This window comes from Phyllostomus discolor, chromosome 11 (assembly GCF_004126475.2).
Source record: "Phyllostomus discolor isolate MPI-MPIP mPhyDis1 chromosome 11, mPhyDis1.pri.v3, whole genome shotgun sequence".
Lineage (NCBI taxonomy): Eukaryota > Metazoa > Chordata > Mammalia > Chiroptera > Phyllostomidae > Phyllostomus > Phyllostomus discolor.
This window is the reverse complement of record NC_040913.2, coordinates 46,262,842-46,283,516: the sequence shown is the minus strand read 5'-3', so window position 1 is coordinate 46,283,516 and position 20,675 is coordinate 46,262,842. Positions and strand designations below refer to the sequence as shown.

The window sequence follows — 20,675 nt, the reverse complement described above, 5'->3', positions numbered from 1 at the left end:
CCTATCTTTAACAGACTATTCCAAAAAATCCAAGAAGAGGGAAGACTCCCAAACACTTTTCATGGAGACAGCATCATCCTAATCCTAAAACCAGATCAAGATACAATGAAGAAAGAAAACTACAGGCCAATATTGCTAATGAACAGACGCTGAAATCCTCAACAAAATATTGGCAAATCTCATCCAGCAATACATTAAAAAGATTATATACCATGATGAAGTGGAGTTCATCTTAAGGATGCAAGGATGTTACAATATTCACAAATCAATAAACATAATACATCACATAAACAAAAGCAAAAACAAAAATCACATGATCATATCAATAGATATGGAAAAAGCATTTGATAAGGTACAACATCCATTTATGATAAAAACACTCAGCAAAGTGGGAACAGAGGGAGCATTCCTCAAGATAATAAAGGACACATATGAGAGACCTACAGCCAACATCATTCTCAACGGGCAAAACCTAAAAGCTTTCCCACTAAGATCAGAAACAAGACAAGGGTGTCCACTTTCATCATTTTTATTCAACATAGTGTTGGAAGTCCTAGCCACAGCACTCAGACAAGAAAAAGAAATAAAAGACATCCAAATTGGAAAGGAGGAAACAAAACTGTCATTGTGTGCAGATGACATGATAGTGTACACAGAAAATCCTAGAGACTCCACCAAAGAACTACTCGACCTAATAAGTGAATTTGGCAAAACCAGGGGATGCAAAGTCAATATCCAGAAATCAAAGGCATTTTTGTATACCAACAATGAAATATCAAAAACAGAAATCAGGGAAAAAAAATCCCATTTGATATAGCAACAAGAAAAATAAAGTACCCAGGAATAAACCTAACAAAGGCAGTAAAAGACCTGTACTCAGAAAACTGCACAACACTGAAGAAAGAAATTAAGGAAGGCACAAACAAATGGAACTATGTACCATGTTCATGGACTAGAAGAATTAACATCATCAAAATGGCCATACTACCCGAAGCAATTGATACATTCAATGTAATACCTATTAAAGTACCAATGGCGTATTTCACAGATACTGAACAAACATTTCAAAAATTTATATGGAAACATAAATGACCCTGAATAGCCACAGCAATTCTGAGAAAGAAGAGCAGAGTAGGAGTGATCACAATACCTGATATCCAACTGTATTACACTGCCACTGTAATCAAAACAGCCTGGTACTGGCATAAGAACAGACACATGGACCAATGGAACAGAACAGAGAGCCCAGAAATAAACCCAAGTCTCTATGGTCAACTAATATTCGACAAAGGAGGAAGAAGCATAAAATGGAATAAAAATAGCATCTTTGAAAAATGGTGTTGAGAGATCTGGACAGCTACATGCAAAAAAATGAAACTTGATCACCAATTTACACCATACACAAAAATAAATTCAAGGTGGATAAAAGACTTAAATATAAGTCATGACACCATAAAAGTCCTAGAGGAAAACATTGGCAGGAAAATCTCAGATATTCCATGCAGCAGTATTTTCACCAAGATGTCCCCTAGAGCTAGGGACATAAAGGAAAGAATAAACAAATGGGACTTCATTAAATTAAAAAGCTTCTGCATGGCCAAAGAAAACAGCAACAAAATGAAAAAGGAACCAACTAAATGGGAAAACATAGTTGCCAATGATACCTCAGACAAGGGTTTGATCTCCAAAACATATAAAGAACTGACATGGCTCCACTCCAGGAAGACAAAAAACCTAATTAAAAAATGGGCAGAAGACTTGAACTGACACTTCTCTGAGGAGGACATACAGAGGGCCCAAAGACATATTGAAAGATGCCCAGCATCACTAGCCATCAGAGAGATGCAAATGAAAACCACTATGAGATACCACATCACACTGGTCAGAATTGGCCATCATAAATGAATCAAGAAACAAGTGTTGGAGAGGATGCCCATCAGTAAATGAATGAATCAAGAAACTACGGTATATTTACACAATGGAATACTACGCAGCAGAAAGAAAAAAGGAGCTCCTATACTTTGCAACAGTATGGATGGAACGGGATAGCATTATGCTAAGTGAAATAAGCCAGGCAGTGAGAGACAAATACCATATGATCTCACCTCTAAGTGGACCTAATCAACAAAACAAGCAAGCAAGCAAAATACAACCAGAGACATTGAAATTAAGAACTGACAGTAACCACAGGGGAGATGGGAGTGTACAATGGGGGCAAAAGGGGAAAGGGTTTTCAGGAACATGTATAAAGGACACACAGAGAAAACCAAAGTGGGGTAGAATCTTGGGTGGGAAGTGGGGATGGCTGGGGTTAGGGGGAGTGGTAAGGGGAAAATGGAGACAACTGTACTTGAACTACAATAAAAAATATAAAGTAAATGTTAAAAAAATACAAATAAGCAATGAAGAAATACAACTATCAGATTCAGAGTTCAAAACACTGGTAATCAGGATGCTCACAGAAATGCTTGAGTATGGTCGTAAAATAGAGGAAAAGGTGAAGGCTATGAAAAGTGAAATGAAGAAAAATATAGAGGGAACCAACAGTGAAGGGAAGGAAACCAGGACTCAAAGCAATGATTTGGAGCAGAAGGAAGAAATAAGCATTCCACCAGAACAGAATGAAGAAACAAGAATTCAAAACAATGAGGAGAGGCTCAGGAACCTCCAGGACAACTTTAAACGTTCCAACATTGGAATCATACAGGTACCAGAAAGAGAAGAAAAGAGCAAGAAATTGAAAACTTATTTGAAAACAAAATGAAGGAGAACTTCCCTAATCCAGCAAAGGAAATACACTTCCAAGGAGTTCGGGAAGCTCAGAGTCCCAAAGAATTTGGATCCAAGGAGGAACACACCAAGGAACATCATAATTACATTAGTCAAGATTAAAGATAAGGAGAGAATCTTAAAAACAGCAAGAGAAAAAGAGGCAGTTATCTACAAAGGAGTTCCCACAAGACAATCAGCTGATTTCTCTAAAGAAACCTTACAGGCAAGAAGGGGCTGGAAAGTATTCACAGTCATGAAAGGCAAGGGCCTACATTCAAGACTACTCTACCTAGCAAAGCTACCATTTAGAATGGAAGGGCAGAGAAAGTGCTTCCCAGATAAGGTCAAGTTCATGGAGTTCATCATCACCACGCCTTATTACATGAAATGTTAAAGGGAGTTATCTAATAAAAAGAAGAAGGTGAAAACTATGAAAAGTAAAATAACCATAAACTCACAAGTATCAACAACCAAATCTAAAAAAACAGAGACAAAAACGAACTAAGCGATCAACTAGAACAGAAACAGATTCACAGAAATAGAGAACACATGTAGGGTTATCAGCAGGGAGTGGAAGGAGGAGAATGGGGAAAAGGTACAGGTAATAAGAAGCATAAATGGTAGGTACAAAATAGAGGGAGAGGATAAGAATAGTTTGGAAAATAGAGAAGCCAAAGAACTCATATGTATGACCCATAGACATGAACTAAGGTGGGGGAATAATGGTGGCAGAGGGGATACAGGGCAGAGGGTAATAAAGGGTAGAAGGAAATAGGACAGCTATAACAGTGTAATCAATAAAACATATTAAAAAATTTAATCATATACTCTCTCTTAGTAACTATGGAGTGTGTATACCACACCTAATTTGATCCTCATAACTGCAAAACGGCATAATTATTTATTTTCTTTTTTGAGGAAACCTAGGCTAACATTTCAAAAGGTAAACATCTTTCCAATGTTATAAAACTAGTATCTATGACTCAAATATTCTAAGATCAAGGCCAGTTTTTTATATCATAGAACTTCTTTATTATTTTATTTATTTTAACTGATGATGATTTAACTTTAAGTGTTTATAGCTTATCTCTGTAAGGGTAAGCTCTGTGATGTTGATGACATTTATTTCAAACAGATTACAACCACCCTATAAATATAATATTGGTGACACAAATGAGCAGATATAAAAGATATAATGAACTTTTAAAGTATGAGACACTGCACAGCAAAGGAAATCATCAACCAAAAAAAAAAAAAGAGAACTCACAGAATAGGAAAACATAATTATTGATTGATACATCTGATAAGGGGTTAATATCCAAAATTCATAAAGTACTTACAAAACTCAACACCAAAAAAACCCAGTCAATTAAAAAAATGGGCAAAGGACCTCAATAGACACTTTTCCAAAGAGGACATACTGATGGCCAACAGACATATGAAAAGGTGCTCAATGTCACTATCATCAGAGAAATGATAATAAAAACCACAATGGGATACCATCTCACACCTGTTACAATGACTATCATCAATAAATCAATATCCAAGTGCTGGTGAGGATGTGGGAAAGGGGGAATGCCTTTGCACTGTTGGTGGGAATGCCGACTGGTGCAGCTACTGTGAAAAGCAGTATGGGGATACTTCAAAAAGTTAAAAATGGACCGGTCTTTTGATCCAGCAATCCCAATTCTGGAAATCTATCTGAAGGAACCCAAGATGCTAATTCGAAAGCACATAAGCACCTCTATGTTCGTTGCAGCATTATTTACAATCACCAAGATATGGAAGCAGTTCAAGTGTCCATCAGTAGATGGGTGGGTAAAACAACTATGGGACATTTACACAATGTAATTCCAGTTGGCCATAAATCGGAAAAATTTTTACCCTTTGTAACAGTATGGATAGACCTGGAGAACATTATGCTAAGTGAAATAAGTCAATCAGAGAAAGACAAATACCATATAATTTACTCATATGTGGAATCTAATGAACAAACTGAACTAACAAGCAAAACAGACTCATAGATGGAGAACAGATGACAGCTAGTGGGGGGTGGCCTGGGGAGGTTAGGGCGTGGAAGGATTAAACAGAAAGGAAAAAGGACTGATGGAAATGGACAATAGTGGGGTGACTGCTGTGGGGAAAGGGTATAAAAGGATTAAATGGTAATGGAAAAAATATAATAAAGATTATATATTAAAGTAAAACTATAAAAGATATGACATTGATATAGTATTGAAGTTTAAGATGATGGGACAAGCTAATAGTATTTTTAATTCCACCTAACAAAATGTGGTTTCATAAAGGTAAATTTCAGCATGTTTTGGTAGGATAATGCCTGAAATTTTTAGAAATAACCACTTAGGATGTTGGAAGCCATAAACTAAATGGATGGAGGAACAAACAGAAAATCATGTTTAACACACTAAACTGAAAATGGGAAGCCAGAATCATAAACCCACATCCAATCTAGGTATTAAATCATTTTGGTGTCCTGGATGAGTTAATTAAAAAAAAACCCCACAAAAAATGTAAGTTATTTTATTTAGAAATAAAATAGAAATTCTGTACCCTATTGGTTTATAGTTTGGGCTGCAGAGTTAGACTGAGTTCATGGCCTCAATTTACTACTGTATTAGCCCTGCAACCTCAGGCTTGTTATTTAACCTTTCTGGGCCTCGTTTTTGTCTTTCAGATGGGGATTATAACAGCTGCAATCAATAACTACTCTGTTGCTAAGAGAATACTAAATTTGATCATCCTTTTTGGAGCCATGTTCTTCTCAGGAACCTGGGACCTTCTCTAACTCCTTAAGGAAAAATGTTAATAATTCTAGACCAAACACTTTGGTCTCATTTCTCTTGACCGTTTGGCCAAAGAAACATGAGGTTAGGTCTACAGGAAACCTTGGAAGGGACCATTTCTGTTCCATGTCTGAACATTACCACCTGCATGTGACTCTTAGAACTTTGGCAGGCTTGTTGATATAATGAAGGAGTCAGTCAGTCTAACAAACTGTGGATGATGGAGAAGATAGGAAAAAAACAGTGATCTCATTGAGCCACTGAATTAACAAACCCTGGGATGACCCCTTACCCCTAGATCTCTTATAATATATGAAACACATTTTCCTTAATAGATTATATACCAATCAGGAAATTATATAAATAACCCATTTGCTAATTCTGTAGGTTAAGATAAAACTCCATTTTGAGTTAGATTTTCTGTTATTTGCAGCTAAAAGTATTCTAGTTGACACACTATTCCCCCAGGACTATTGTTTGAATTAAGTTTATGCAGTCATGCAAATATAATTAAGTCAGGCAAGTATGAGTTTATATTTGCTTTGCAGTGTCTGGTTTGTGGCAAGCACTCACTCAACAAATATTAACCATTAGCGTTATTATGTATGTCTTAATTTGGGGGTATACGTTGTGAATAAGAGACTAAGAGAAGCCTCTCTTTGAAAAAAAAATGACAACAGAAAAAGAAGTGTCTTTTGAAAAAGGTTGAAAGAAAAATTACAAAGCAAAGAATTCAGAACCAAGAGTCCCTTTAACAGGTAGGCTATGATGTAACCTCTACACTACCTTCATCCTTCCCCTCTTGCTAAAAAAAGCTACATAATGTGTAATAGATACTACCTAGGGAATTATATAAACTACCCATTTGTTGCTGTCAGGTGAGTTAGGACAAAGTTCTAGATGTAAATAAATTTGAATTATGCTACATCTTTTAAAGTTTTTATTTTGAAAGAATGCAGTGCTAAGACAAGTAAAACACCCATGTATCCTCACCCCATTTCATCAGTTGCTAACATTTTACATTTATCTTTCTTTCCCCACCCTTTGCCCCTCTTTCTCTGAGGCAGAGAGTTGGATAGACACCCCCAGCTTTGTGTGTGTGTGAATCATTTGAAAGCAGCACAGCCTGAAAAGGCCCTAGATTGAAGAAAACTTTCCTAAGGACAGAGGGTTATATTTCTCTAGTACCCTTGTTGCAGATAGAGCAGTGCTTTGAGGCTGTAGGCTTTATTCAGTGGGCTCAATTCTCTTCTGCCTGAGTGAGCCTGAACCTACAGCTCCTGTTCACATGCCCAATACCCCAGGGCTTATGGCTGGTACCTCTGAAACCACTGTGGCCCTGTGCTGTGTAACCTGTGTTTACTGCTCTGACTTTGAAGTCTCTCAATATTATTAACACCAATGGATTTCCCTTTCTTTCTTTTAAGCTTAACTGTGTATTAATTTTGTGGCTATCTTATATGGCTGGAAGTCCTACCTCTGGTCATTTATTCCTGTATTTAACAACCTTGTTAGAAAGGATTCCTTATACGCAGCATCAATTCTTCAAAGTTACTCCTATGACATCAACAGTGGAGGTGGTAATCATAACACTAATTGTAATATTAACAACAGAGCTATTATAAATTGAATACCTACTGTTCTAAATTATCCTTAAAACAACTTTGTAAAATAACCACCTGCATGCTACTAGTAATGAAACTAAGCTCCACCAGGATTCAAAGCTTGTGTGGCTCTTGCCTACTTCTCTCCCTTTCTCTTACCCTTTTTTCTCATTCTCTCCACCCTAACCATCCTAGATTTTTTTAAACCCTAACTTTCTCCCTCTCCTTACTTTTTTTGCCTTCAAATAAGCTATCTGTACTTTCTAGAACAATCTTTCCTTTTTGCTGGGCTAGCTCCAATTCATTAATATTCACTTAAGACTTTTTTTCCTTTCTTCTTATTAGATTTCCCTGTCATGGTTCCATTATATTTTGTCTCACCTTTTTAATCATTCATATTAGATGTTATTTGTTTACTGTATATATTGCCCACTACACTGTAAGTGCAATGAGGGCAGGGACTGGGCCTCGCTTACTCATTCAGCAAATACTTTGAATGGCTGCTGCAGATAAGACAAAACCTCTGTCCTCCATGGACTCACGTTCTCATAGGGAGAGGTTAATAAATGGTATCTCCTGTAGTGATAAATGCTATGGAGAAAATTAAAGGAGAGAAGGGGACAGGAGTAAAGGGAAGATTAAGTCAGCAATTTCAAATTGGTTGGCCAGAAATGACATCTTTGAGGACTTCCAGCCAAGATGGAGGGGTAGGTAGATATGTTTTCCTTCCTTGCACAACCAAAAGAAGGACAACAACAAATTAAAAAAAAAAAAAACAAAAAGTAATCAGAACTGACAGAAAATTGAATGTATGGAAGTCTGACAATCAAGGAGTCAAAGAAGAAACATTCATCCAGACTGGTAGGAGGGTGGAGTTGGAGAGCCAGGGTGGAGAGGATGTGCAGAAAGGCAGCTGACAAGGCAGGGCCAGGTGGCAGCTAGCAGACTGGGCGGTCCCACATTTGCATGTGGAGGAGCTGGGAGGAACAACTCGGGAATGAGACAGACCGCGCAACCCAGGGTTCTAGTAAGGAAACTACAGACTCAAAACCTCTGGCTGTAAAGACCTGAGCGGGTGGGTTCTAGAGAAACTCCCAGTCTCACAGGAAAGTTTGTTGGAGAGACCCATGGGGTCCTAGAACATACACCCCCCCCCCCCCCCCGCGAACCAGCACCAGAAAGGGCCCAATATGCTTATGGGTAGTCGGGTAAGTGACTGAAAGCAGAGCAAGTGCCAAGCAAGTGGCATTGTTCTCTCTCTGACCCCTCCCCCATATACAGTGCCACAATGCAGTAAATGGGTTGTGCCATCCTGATAAATACCTAAGACTCTACCCCTTACAACATAACAGGTGGGCTAAGACAAAGAAATATGGCCCAAATGAAGAAAACAAATCAAAACTCCAGAAAAATTACTAAGTGATGAGCTGATAGCTAACCTATCAAGTGTAGAGTTCAAAACACTGCTAATTGGGATGCTCACAGAAATGGTTGAGTAGATGCAAAACAGAAGAAAAGTGAAGGCTATGCAAAGCGAAATAAAGAAAAACATACCGGAATGTAGGGAACCGATCTGCCTAGCAATGGCAATTGTAGCTCAGCCCTACTGAAAAACCCAATAAGCATGTTGTGGCACGCAGGAGCCAAACCATGGATCGGTTCTCCTGTGGGTAATCAGGCCTGCATTATAACTAGGCTGCTTTGTGACTTGCTCTTGCTAAAACTCCTTCACCCTGAGTTCAGGCAGCAAATGCTTACTGCAGATCTTTAAAGTAACTTCCTGAAGTCTAATTCTCTCAAGGACTGAAATGTAACCAGACCTATTACTCTTATCATTCCCTTGCATTTGCAACATTGTTTCATTGTTAATCTATAAGAAGTAATCAGTAACATCCCTTCCATTGCTATCTGTAAAAAGTAATTACCTAAAGCAAACTTAAGTATAATGAATGAAAGCCCTCTTTGATGTATGCTATTAGAAAGCCAATAAAAGTCTGTGAAGGCAAGGGTCAGGTTGCTCTCCTCATGAGAGAGTAGCTGTGCTGTCCCTGTTCCTCTACAGGACTTGGTAGTCCATATGAATTTGTCTCGTATCTCATCCATAACACCACGGACAATGCGGGCCAGTGTCCGCATCACAGGGAAGCAACAGTGATGGGAAAGAAATTGGGACTCAGACAACAATTTGTAGCAGAAGGAAGAAATAAACATTCAACCAGAACAGAATGGAGAAACAAGAATTCAAAACAATGAGGAGAGGCTTAGGAATCTCCGAGACAACTTTAATATTCTGACATCTGAATCATAGGATTGCCAGAAGGAGTACAGAAAGAGCAAGAAATTGAAAACTTATTTGAAAAAATAGGGAAGGAAAACTTCTCTCACCGGACAAAGGAAATAGACTTCCAGGAAGTCCAGGAAGCTCAGAGAGTCCCAAAGAAGTTGGACCCAAGGAGGAACACACCAAGACACATGATAATGAAATCACTCAAGATTAAAGATGATGAAAGAATCTTTTTGTTTGTTTGTATGTGAAAAGCTGCTTTAATTTGAGGAACTAATTCTAAGGATTTTCAGAATGATCATGGTGAGTATAGAAGGTCATTTAATTAAAATGGTAACTGGGGCTTCCACTGGCTTAACTGAAGAGAAGAAAATGGTAAGGAGAGAATCTTAAAAACAGCAAGAGAAAAGGAGACAATTACCTACAAAGAAGTTCCCATAAGACTATCAGCTGATTTCTCTAAAGAAATCTTACAGGCAAGAAGGGGCTGGAAAGAAGTATTCCAAATCATGAAAGGCAAGGATCTACATCTAAGATTACTCTATCCAGCAAAGCTTTCATTTAGAATGGAAGGGCAGATAAAGTGCTTCCCAGATAAGGTCAAGTTCAAGGAGTTCATCATCACCAAGCCCTTATTACAGGAAATTTTAAAGGGACTTATCTAAGAAAAAGAAGATGAAAACTGATGAGTAAAATGACAAGCTTACAACTATCAAAAACTGAATCTGAAAACAAACACAAACTAAGCAAACAACTAGAATAGGGACAGAATCACAGAAATAGGAGATCACATGGAGGGTTATCAGCAGGGTGGGGGAAAAGATACAGGGAATAAGGAGCATAATTGGTAGGTACAAAATAGACAGGGGAGGTTAAGAATAGTATGAGAAATGGAGAAGCCAAAAGAACTTACATATACAACCCATGGACATCACCTAAGGTGAGGAGAATGATGGATGGAGGGGTATACAGGGAGGAGGAGAATAAAGGAGAGAAGAAAAAGTGGGACAACTGTAATAGCATAATCAATGAAATATACTTAAAATGAAATTGGTATATTAAAAAAGACCTCTTTGAGGTGATATTCCAGCAAAAAATGGAAGGTCCTGGAGGCAAGACACAGAGGTATCCAGGGAAGACCATTTTGGAGAGACTCAGCAGGTATAAAGGCTCAGGGGTAGAAGCCTGCCCACTGTATTAATGGAGGCCAGATTGTAGAGGGCCCTGTAAGGACTTTGGCTTTACACAGGTAGGAGGAGCAATTTATCTGTGACATGATCTGACTTTGTTTCACCCAGGCCAGTCTAGCGGCTGCACTGAGAAGAGGTAACAGAGGAACAAGGGCCAAAACATGAAAGCCAATAAAACAGGTGAAATGTTATGTTGACTTGGACCAGGGTGGTAATAGAAGAGGCTAGATTCTGGATATCTTTTGAAGGTAGGAATAAAAGAATTTGTTGATAGATTCATTCTGTGACTATGTGCCTGACACACTATAGGAGCTCTATAATATTGCTGAAAGAATAAATAAATGATTCTGAAGTTTCTGATCTTAACCACTGCATTATATTTCCTTTAATAACAACCTCAGTGTAACTGCTGAATTCCATGCAGAACAACAAAATAAACAGGTGATTTAAAGGCTTCAGAGCTGGGGCTTCATAAGTACAAACTCTGCAATCTTGAGTATGTTACCCAATGTTTCTGGTTTTTAGCATCTGTAAAATGTAATATCTATTTCATAAGGCAATGAAGAAGATAAAAATATCTGTGTTTGAGTAAAATGCATTACAAATTATAAAGTACTGCACAAATCCTAGCTATTGTTGAAGACCTGGCTTCTAACAAGAAAGCAATCTTCACACTTGACTCCAAAATCATTTTATCTATCTTTTCATAAAATTATTTATCCACCAGTGCCTTTGTTATATACATGTACCAGAGCTAGGTAGGAGAGAGTTAATTTCAAGGTAAAGATCATTATTTTAAAATTCCTCAGATTTCTCTGTTCTGGGTCAAATCATATTGATTCCTTAAACTTTTCATCATGTTCTATTGTCTAGCACTTTGAAGCTTCCTTTCAAAGGTAAGAAAGATAAGGAAGCTCTCTCTCTCTCCCCCTCTCTCCCTCCCTCCCTCCCTCCCTCCCTCTCCCTCTCCCTCTCTCTCCCTCCCTTCCCTCCATAAAAATAAATAAATAAAATCTTAAAAAATTTTTTTTTCCAAACCTCAGAGTTGAGACATGATGATACTTGTGGTCGTGGATCATCTCTGCCTTTGCCACTTTTCTGTGTAGATTTAATAAAACCAGGTGGTAATGCAGGACCTATTAGAGGCCTGAAAAATAAAATGTACCTTTTCATTTTCCCTGATTTTAAAAAACAGTTTTCAGAATAAAATTCACAATAATAATAAAAGCCAGATAGTACAAAATGTTGGAGATAAGTATTTTATTTAACATATTATTTTTATTCTATAGCCTAATATTTTCCCACTTAATATGAAAAATCTAATTTTTGGATTTTTACTTTCTTTTTGTTAGCTAATGATTACATACTAATCTAGTAATTCTCAACCTTTATGTCAATGGTGCATATTTACTTCCTACAAGAACTATGTTAAGTAAAAATGGTAATTAAAAAATAAGTTGTTATTATGGACTAACGCCTGTAAAGATGTTTTTCTATTTTGTGCCTTAGTTTTCAGTTTTGATATTCATTGTCCACTGCTACCTTAGGGGCATTATAATTATAGTCAGAACTACTTAAGTATAAAGTGAATTTGAAGGACACCTACAGCACATACATATGACAGATGTCAGCAATGTATGGTTACATGTGCCAATAAGGTATGAAAATCTAAGCTTTGTCCTCACTGATAATCCAAAAATGATGTGGAGGTGTACAAGAATGAAAACAGTTAATTTGAGAAAAAGGAAAAGGTGCTGTGCACTTCAACTACTCCATCTTTCTGTTTCCATAAAATAATCCTGCCTGGTGTTAGGTCACTCGATTTTCTAGGTGAGCAAAATCATGCTCAAGGATAACACAAACTAGTAAGTGGAAGAGCTGGAGTTTGAATTCTAGTCTACTTGATGAAGAGTTCATTTTCTTTCAAGCTTCCCTATTCACATTCTGAGGGAACTGTCATCAGTCCAGAAGGGAGAGTGCCTAAATTCTGGATCTTAAAACAAGAAAGCCTTATTTTGTATAGAGAAAAAATAAGGGAAAAAAGTATTTTCAACACTCTTTCATACTTTTAAGTTTCTTTATTCTTTCTTTCATACCAGTGTTTTTCCCAGAGATGTCACTGTGCCAGTATTACTAACCAAGATGGTATTGAAGTCCTAAGCTAAATTTCCCAGATTGCACTGTATTCATTACAGCCTTATAGACAGGCTTCCTGGCAGAGGAAAACAGTTCTTAAAATCAAGTCTGAGTTCTGATCCTAGCCATTTCATAACCTGTTGTCTTGATTCATAAAACTTCTTTGAACAAAAACAATTTTGTAAATAAAAGACAGGGAAGTTTGGCACTGTCAGAAAAAATCAAATTAGCTATCATAAGATAGAAGAAAGTACTACATGGGTTTTTTTCTGAGTACAGTTTTTAGCAGATCTACAAATGAAATTATAGCTCAAGCCCTGCCTGGTGTAGCTCAGTGAATTGAGTACAGGCCTGTGAACCAAAGAGTCGCTGGTTTGATTCCCAGTCAGGGTACATGCCTGGGTTGCAGGCTAGGTCCCCAGGAGGGGGCATGACAGAGGCAACCACGCATTGATATTTCTCTCCCTCTTTTTCTCCCTCCCTTCTTCTGTCTCTGGAAGTAAATGAATAAAATCTTAAAAAAAAAAAAAAAAGAAAAAAATTACAGCTCAATTCTCTGGCCTCAGGGTATTAGTGAAGATAAAAGTACTGGTACATGACATTTTAAAATATAGTAAAGGAATATAATCATGACATGTTATGGCTGTATAAAAGGTTTCTCCCTACATTATATGCAACCACCTATTTATTTCACATATATTTCATTATTTCCAATATATAATTCTCAAAAAAGAAACTGTTATACATTTAATAATTTATTTTCTTGAAAGAAATATTATATCCTCAGCAAATTTTTTACAAAGGCGCAGAGGGGAAACTTTAGGCATTGAGGGCTACATTTGGGTCTTGTTGCATAGGTATTTTTGATTTTCTAATGACTCTTCAAAGATCATTCTTAGCTTAGGGGCCATGCAAAAACACAGAGTAGATTGTCTATCCTTGTTACCTCCATAAATTTGGAACCGACAAATGTGATGATAAACTGAATATAAAATGTATAACAGTCTTTTTTCTTTTTACTTTTTCTTACATATTGGTATATAATGTTATGAATTATAAACAATTTGATGTGCAATTTCATATTCAGCATTTAAAAATTTTACAAGTCCAAGAAAATAGGAATCAATATTTAGTATATGCTTACTCTGTGCCAGGCACCATACACACACGTGGCATATATGTATAAATATGAAACTAAAAAGTCTGAATTAAAAGTCAAATACCAGGATTCGAGGTCTCAGGTCTACCACTTACCATGTGTGCAACCTTATCTGTTTACAAAAAGGGAAAAGGATAATGTTGCACCCAGCCTACCATAGAACACTTTTGTGAGTATCAAATAGGAGACATGGAAGTTTTATAAACTATGAAAGTATCATAAACATATATAATTATTTTTTATTATAATTATTTTTTTAAATTAATTTTTTAAAGATTTGTATCTATTTATTTTTAGAGAAAAAAGAAGGGAAGGAGAAAAAGAGGGAGAGAAACATTAATGTGTACTTACCTCTCCTGTGCCCCCTACTGGGGACTTGGCCAGCAACCCAGGCCGGTGCCCTAGCTGGGAATTGAACCCTCCACCCTTTGGTTACAGGTCCACACTCAATCCACTGAGCTACATCAGCCAAGGCTATAATTATTTTTCTTAAAGTGAAGTGATTATTTAAAAGTTTATTTAAATAATTATTGTTATTATATGAATTCCAATGTCATATAAACATAAGTTTATATAGGTAAAAAACCAATTTCAGACAACTTTTGGATGAATTAATAGATTCTTTCTAAGTTGAAATATTTAGAAAAGACTGGCCTGAAATATTACACATTATACCTCGGAGGAGAATCATCCTGCTTTTTAAATCCAGGAGGAAGGGCTGGTCCAAAAAATCCTTCATCATCATCATCGTCACCTTGATTTCTCTCCCGTTTTCTGGAAACACAGTAGTATAACTTTATACACATATTTTCCATAGAAATTTCAATTTTTTACTTCAACGAATTGTATAAACACTGAAACAATAAATTAACCTTACTGGTTAAGAGAAAAAAAATACCACAATAAGTCTCTCACTAATCTTTTCCTGGAATTTATTTTTCACCTAAAATAGAGATTGGTTACTTTTTTTAGAGCAGTAATATATCAATTTTCTACATTTTTTGTGATGGTCAAGACTCCACCCAATGAAGTTTCAAATAGTAAACTGCTTGCCAGATGTTTTTGAGCCAAGAAGTTTATGACTTTGGCTTTTAATCTCATTTAAGGAAGGATTTTATGTTGCTATTTCTATCTCATAATCTTTAAAATGCATAAAAACCCCCCTGCTACTCAATAGTAAACAAAAATTTGACATCTTATTAACATGGGCTTGTATGAGTAAGGCTAGATTAGAAGGAAATTTAACTTAAAACAAACAGTGCATATGTAATTTTAAAAAATATATTCTATGGTTTATTTAGAATATTTAGTCACTTCAATAAAACCTTAAGGAAAAATTTTATAAGAATTTATCAAAACTCTAGCTATTTCCACATCTATGTTCTACTAGAATAAATTACTTTGTAATAAGTATAGTTCATAAGGAAATGTCACATGGAAAGATTTCTTCCTGAGTTGCATAAATGCAGATGTGATATCCCCCTTTCTAGAGATCTGTTCCAGCCCGTGTATACTAGGTTTGAAGCCTGGATTAAGGAAGTGACTGACCTTGCAGGTGGACCGGTGTCATCTTCTTCAGATTCTCGATTCCCTCCTTCATACAAAGAACTACTGTCCTCATCACTGTCTGATGATTCTGAACTACTGCTTTTATAATTAGGAGGTAGAGCTGGTCCTGCAACTAAAGATTTCTCGTGTATGTCAAAACTGGCCACAACCGCTACAACAAACTCCTAGTTGACATTTTATACTTTCTTTTTTGAATTCACAGCACTGACTGGCTATCATTTATTATGGACTTTAATCTCATTTACTCCTATTTTGTGTATAGTGGTTCCGTCTTTCCAACTCCAGGAAGGCAGAAATCATGTCTTATACAATATAACTATGAGAATCACAAAAAGTTTAATACCCAAACTCATTCAACCATGGTGGAATGGAACTTTCCTTGCTAAAGTAAAAGCCTGACTTTTTAACGGTTGTAACAAAGGAGATCTGGAAGGAAACCTCTAGGTCAGTGATTTTGAGCTGGTTTGCCTCAAGAATTTTTAAAATATGCAATTTCTGACTAGTTAGGGGCACTGACCTCTTTTCCCTTAGACTCTCATATTTTTAAAGAATGACAACAGCCAACACAACAATAACCATCCAGTGTGAATGAATCAAAATTAAATCTTTTTTTGTTAGACCGGCAAAAAATATATTTTCTGGTGTGCTGAAGAATTTTAGTAATTAGTTTATGTGTGCCATGAGATGGAAAAGGCTGAAAACCGCTGCTCTAGGTGGAAACATAGTCTCCAGGTAATCAAAGAACTAATGTTAGACTAAGAAATGGGAGAGTTACTCTTTTAGCTTTATTCTTTTCCAACTCTGGTGTCAGTCCCAGCCTACAAATTAGAACAAACATTAAAGGCGATAGATAATGCATGGAGGAGTCTGAGAAGAATTTATGAAGACCATAGTGCAATGGTGGAGACAGGCAAGCCAACAAATTATTCAAAAATACTGTATTAAATACATGATGTAATTAAGTAGGAAAAAAACCCTATGGGTAAAGAGGAAGGTATGACAATGTTTGAGAGAGTTTGGGAAAGGCTTCACTGAGGTGATATTTAAGCTGGGTCCTCAGGGATAGGGTAGCGGTCTGTCAGGTATGTTAGGAAGTACAGAGTGAAGCCAGAAGAAGCTTCTCTAAGGAACTGCCAGAAATTCTAATTGGTTTGAGCTCTGGGCTGTGTGTGTCAGATGCAATGACAGAACTAAAAGCTAGGGAGGCAGGTCAGGCTAGAGAGCAAAGCATCTTCTCCAAGAGCCAGGCACTGTATATCAAAAGGTACAGAGCACCAGCTTCATTCTACAGAGGGCTTTCCCATTTAACTAGCTGTGTGATCTGGGCAATAGCCTGGGCCTCCGTGTCCCCAGTTGTAACAAGGAAATATGAACAAAAAAGGAGCTATATACTAACAGTGAAATGCTCAGTGACCAAAAGTAACCACACAGGTCTGATCATAATTTCCTAACGGTGAGTAGTTAAGGGCCTAGCAAAGGTCAATGTTTACCTTAAGTGAGCCCTGTCCATCATTCTTAGGCATCTAGGATAACATACCTTTGAAATGTTAGAGTAACTTTCTAGACCTCTCAAAGAATTGCAGGCACCAGAGCACAGGACCACTGGAGACTACAGAACCCCTCATTGTTATCTGTTTCCTCCAATACTATGTTTTTGTACTGTAAATGTTAATTAACAATACTGTTAACAACTCAGCGATATAAAATAAATATGCGTTTCTTCACTTTGCTTTTTATTCAGTTCTAGAGATTTCCCCACTTTGCTTCCCATCTCCCACCCTTAATCTACCACCAGTTGATTTCAGGTACCCTCCTTACGTTTTCACCTTTGATTATAAATACATAAAAGGAACTGCAAACCTGCCATTCTCCAGAACATTTTCTCAATCCATTGAGATCTTGCTTCAGGGCACGTTCAGAAATATTTAGCTCAAATAAACTCTCCTAAAACTTGTCTATAGGTTTGGACGTTCTTTCCTAGACAGCAAGAATTAACTCTACCTTACACAGTTGCTAGGAGAATTAAATGACTGAGTGTGTATAGACAGTTGAGCACAGCGTCCAGCCCATTTAATGCTAAATGGGAACACATCTTTATTGTAATAATTATCAAGCCAAAACTCGTTTCGGAGGTCTCCATGGCCTCCTCCCCTGCTGCTAAGGCCTGGGAAGGAAAGTTAGTTTGGGTTGCCCGCGGCCACACCCCACTTCCCAGCCTTCCAAGCCTTAAACTTCTATTCAGAGAGCAAGGCCGGGACAGGGAAGAGGCAGGAGGGCATGGCGGGCAGGGGACGCACCGCGGCTTACCCGGGCTGGGGTCCCGCTCCTTGTCCTCTGCTGTTCCAAGGGCCTTGAAGCCCGGCGGCAGAGCCGGCCCGATCAGATCCCTCGCCATGCGCAGTGGCGGATATTGGTAACGCCTGCAAGTGTGTCCACAAAAACCTAACCCCAAAACAGCCCGCGACCCGTCGCAAAGGCTGGAAGTTTTTCCGGCGCTGACCAATGACATTTCAGCCTGTGGTTGGCTGATCCTTGGGAATTCGCGGTAACGGAAGTGACGAGTAAGGCAGGCTCCCCAGTCGAGCGCCGGGTTCTGGACCTGGCCGGCAGCATGGGTGAGTCGGCTGGTGGATTTATAGCTCCCGCAGGGTGGTTTTCAGCTCCCGAGCTGATCCCTACGCTGGGGCCTCTGAGCGACACAGCCCCTTTGCCACCCAATTGGATGCTCTGGGCCATGTTGCCGCCGCCTCCACCCCCTTCGTGGTCGCCTCCCGCAGGAGGGTCACAGTCTTGCTCGGAGGTGCAGCCCTCGGTGGAGACCCCGGCGGTCAACGAGACGCCTCCTGGCTTCAACACCCAGATCCTTCCCGGAGCTCAGTCCCTCTTCGACACCCAGTCCCGCCTCGATTCGCAGCCTCAGGTCAACGGCCAGCATTCCTGGAATTTCCAGGCTTCGACATCATGGCCCTGGAGACAGTCTCTTGGTAGTTTCCCGTGGCATCAGAAAGCCCACGACACTCCGGGTAGGCTGTTACTCTTCTCCCTACCACGCCCCCATTTACTCTTTTCCCCTTTCCTCTCCAGTTTTTCTTTTTTTCCTCTCCACTGAGGATTTTGCGCTGCACTCTTGGAGTCTGGTCATTAATGTCTCACAAATTGAGAAGAATGTGTTTCTCCCTTTCATCCAATTTAGCAGTTATTTATTGAATCCAACTATGTGTCAGGACTGGGAACATCGTAGTGAACAAAACATACGAAAATTCTTATCTTTATGGAGCTTAACATCTAATGCAAGAGGACAGAATGAAACTGTAATAGAAGACAATGAGTGGTATGGAGGGAGATAAAGTAAAGAATAGTGATATGTAGTGCACTTTTAAATGTCAGTGTGAGTTATAAGGAAGGTAACATTTGGCCCAAAACTTCAGGAAGGTGAGGAATCAGGTCTGGGGATACGTGTAGGGTAATAAAGATACAGGCAGAAGAAATGGCAACCGCCAAAGCTTTGAGGCAGGAGCTATAGGTCAGAATGGAAGCCAGCATGGCTAAAGAGGACTGAGCCTCGAGTAGAATTGTAGAAAATTGGGGAAGAGGGCAGACCGTTGTTGAGGGCCTTGTACTTTGATGGGACTTTGGTTTTTATACTGTAGGGGAGTGACATGATTTGATGTATGTTTTTAAAGGATTAATGTGGCTACCAATGGGAAGTGAATGAAAGGGAAGTTACTGCAGTTTTCTAGGTGAGATACAGTGGGGAGTTGGAACAGGGTGGAGCTCAGGAGGTGATGAGAAGTAGTTGGTTTCTAGATATATTTTGAAGGTAGGGTAGGGTCCAAACAACTTCCTGAAGGATCAGATACAGGGTGTGAGGTAAAGAGGAGATGAGATTAATTTAAAGTGTTTTGCCAAACAAATGGAAGGATGTGGATGGAACAGATTTGGAAAAAAGACCAGGAGTTGAGTTTGATATATGTGTGTCAAACTCAATCAATAGAAATGTTGAATGGGCTGTTGGCTATGTTGTACTTCATGGGAGATTTGTGGCTGGGTGTTATCAGCATGTAGATTGTACTTAAAGTCATGAGATTGTTCACCAGTGTCTTGCGTAAGATTCAGTTTAGATTAAATTGAATCTAAGTCAATGTTTGCCAATTAAGCCAATTAAGTCAATTAAGCCAAATGCTGAGGATATGAACATTCCTGAGGCAGTACTAAGTCAGGTGAGATGGGTTCATAAATGTAAATAACAATACAGTGTGACTGGTAATGGAGGCATGTAAAAAGTGCCTTCAGAGTTTTGAAGAGTTGGGAACAGCTTTTGGATTAGTGTCCTGGGAATTGTTTAGGAAGAGATATTTTTTAGGCACAGGCAAAGAGGTATCACTACAAGATGAATTGTGAAGATTGCCGTATTCTACTGTGACTGAAGCAGAGAATGTGGAAGGTATGGGGAAAGTGAAAAAATAAGCTGGGATCTCATTGAAGCACTCTAGGAAGCCATCTGCAGATTTTGAGCAGGGCTGTGACAGTTGGAGGATTGTTTTTGTGGTGTCAGGGTACAGGGTCTGTTGGAAGAGAGGACTTTAGAAACTGTAAAACAGTTGGGAGGGCTTCACAGTAGATCAGGGTTTCAGAGTTGGATCATGGCAATAAAAAAGGAAAAGGATTTGAGAGAAAATGTGTTTTACAAGGTTGTTTTCCTGGTTGTTTCCAACATAATAAAATTGATGTTGAAAGAGTTGTATTAAGAGTTTTACTGTTTATTGATAAATGTCTAATATTTGAAACAACTACAGGAAATTTTATCAGATTAGCTTGTTCATTGCTTAGATGCCTAAAGTATCTATGGACATTTAATCTCACCACTATGTATTAATTTGAAAAATATTTATTTGGTAGACTACTCTTAATCTTTTATACTTGTTCAAGCAGTTTTTACTCAAGTATTTGTGACATGCTATAGCAAATAAAAATTTACACAGTTGTTTAGTTGTAAACATTTATGGATCTCTTTTTGTTTTTCAGTTAATCATTCTTATTTTCCACAAAAATATGATGCAAAGCTTACTGACTTCAACTTCCCTCCCTGTAGAAAACATAAAAAAAAGGTATTTTCGAAGATGTTCTTGAATGTAGCACTTTGGTCCCAATGTTATT

General features: G+C 38.1%; 2 protein-coding genes across 3 annotated transcripts in view; one reads left to right on the top strand and one right to left on the bottom strand.

Moving 5' to 3' along the window:
• GPALPP1 (GPALPP motifs containing 1) overlaps positions 1 to 18,013 on the bottom strand; it is a 39,950-nt gene extending 21,937 nt beyond the window's left edge. For both annotated transcript variants that reach the window (XM_028526520.2, XM_036011341.1), the window contains exons 1-4: positions 17,826 to 18,013; positions 15,498 to 15,630; positions 14,625 to 14,723; positions 11,693 to 11,801 (exon numbers count right to left, since the gene is read on the bottom strand). In XM_028526520.2, the coding sequence (XP_028382321.1) occupies positions 11,693 to 11,801; positions 14,625 to 14,723; positions 15,498 to 15,630; positions 17,826 to 17,913 (429 nt within the window). In that variant the 5' untranslated portion in view covers positions 17,914 to 18,013. The remainder of the gene's footprint in view (positions 1 to 11,692; positions 11,802 to 14,624; positions 14,724 to 15,497; positions 15,631 to 17,825) is intronic.
• Positions 18,014 to 18,101: 88 nt separating this feature from the next.
• NUFIP1 (nuclear FMR1 interacting protein 1) overlaps positions 18,102 to 20,675 on the top strand; it is a 51,969-nt gene continuing 49,395 nt past the window's right edge. Inside the window, exons 1-2 of the mRNA XM_028527038.2 lie at positions 18,102 to 18,541; positions 20,544 to 20,626. Of these exons, the coding sequence (XP_028382839.1) occupies positions 18,130 to 18,541; positions 20,544 to 20,626 (495 nt within the window). The 5' untranslated portion in view covers positions 18,102 to 18,129. The remainder of the gene's footprint in view (positions 18,542 to 20,543; positions 20,627 to 20,675) is intronic.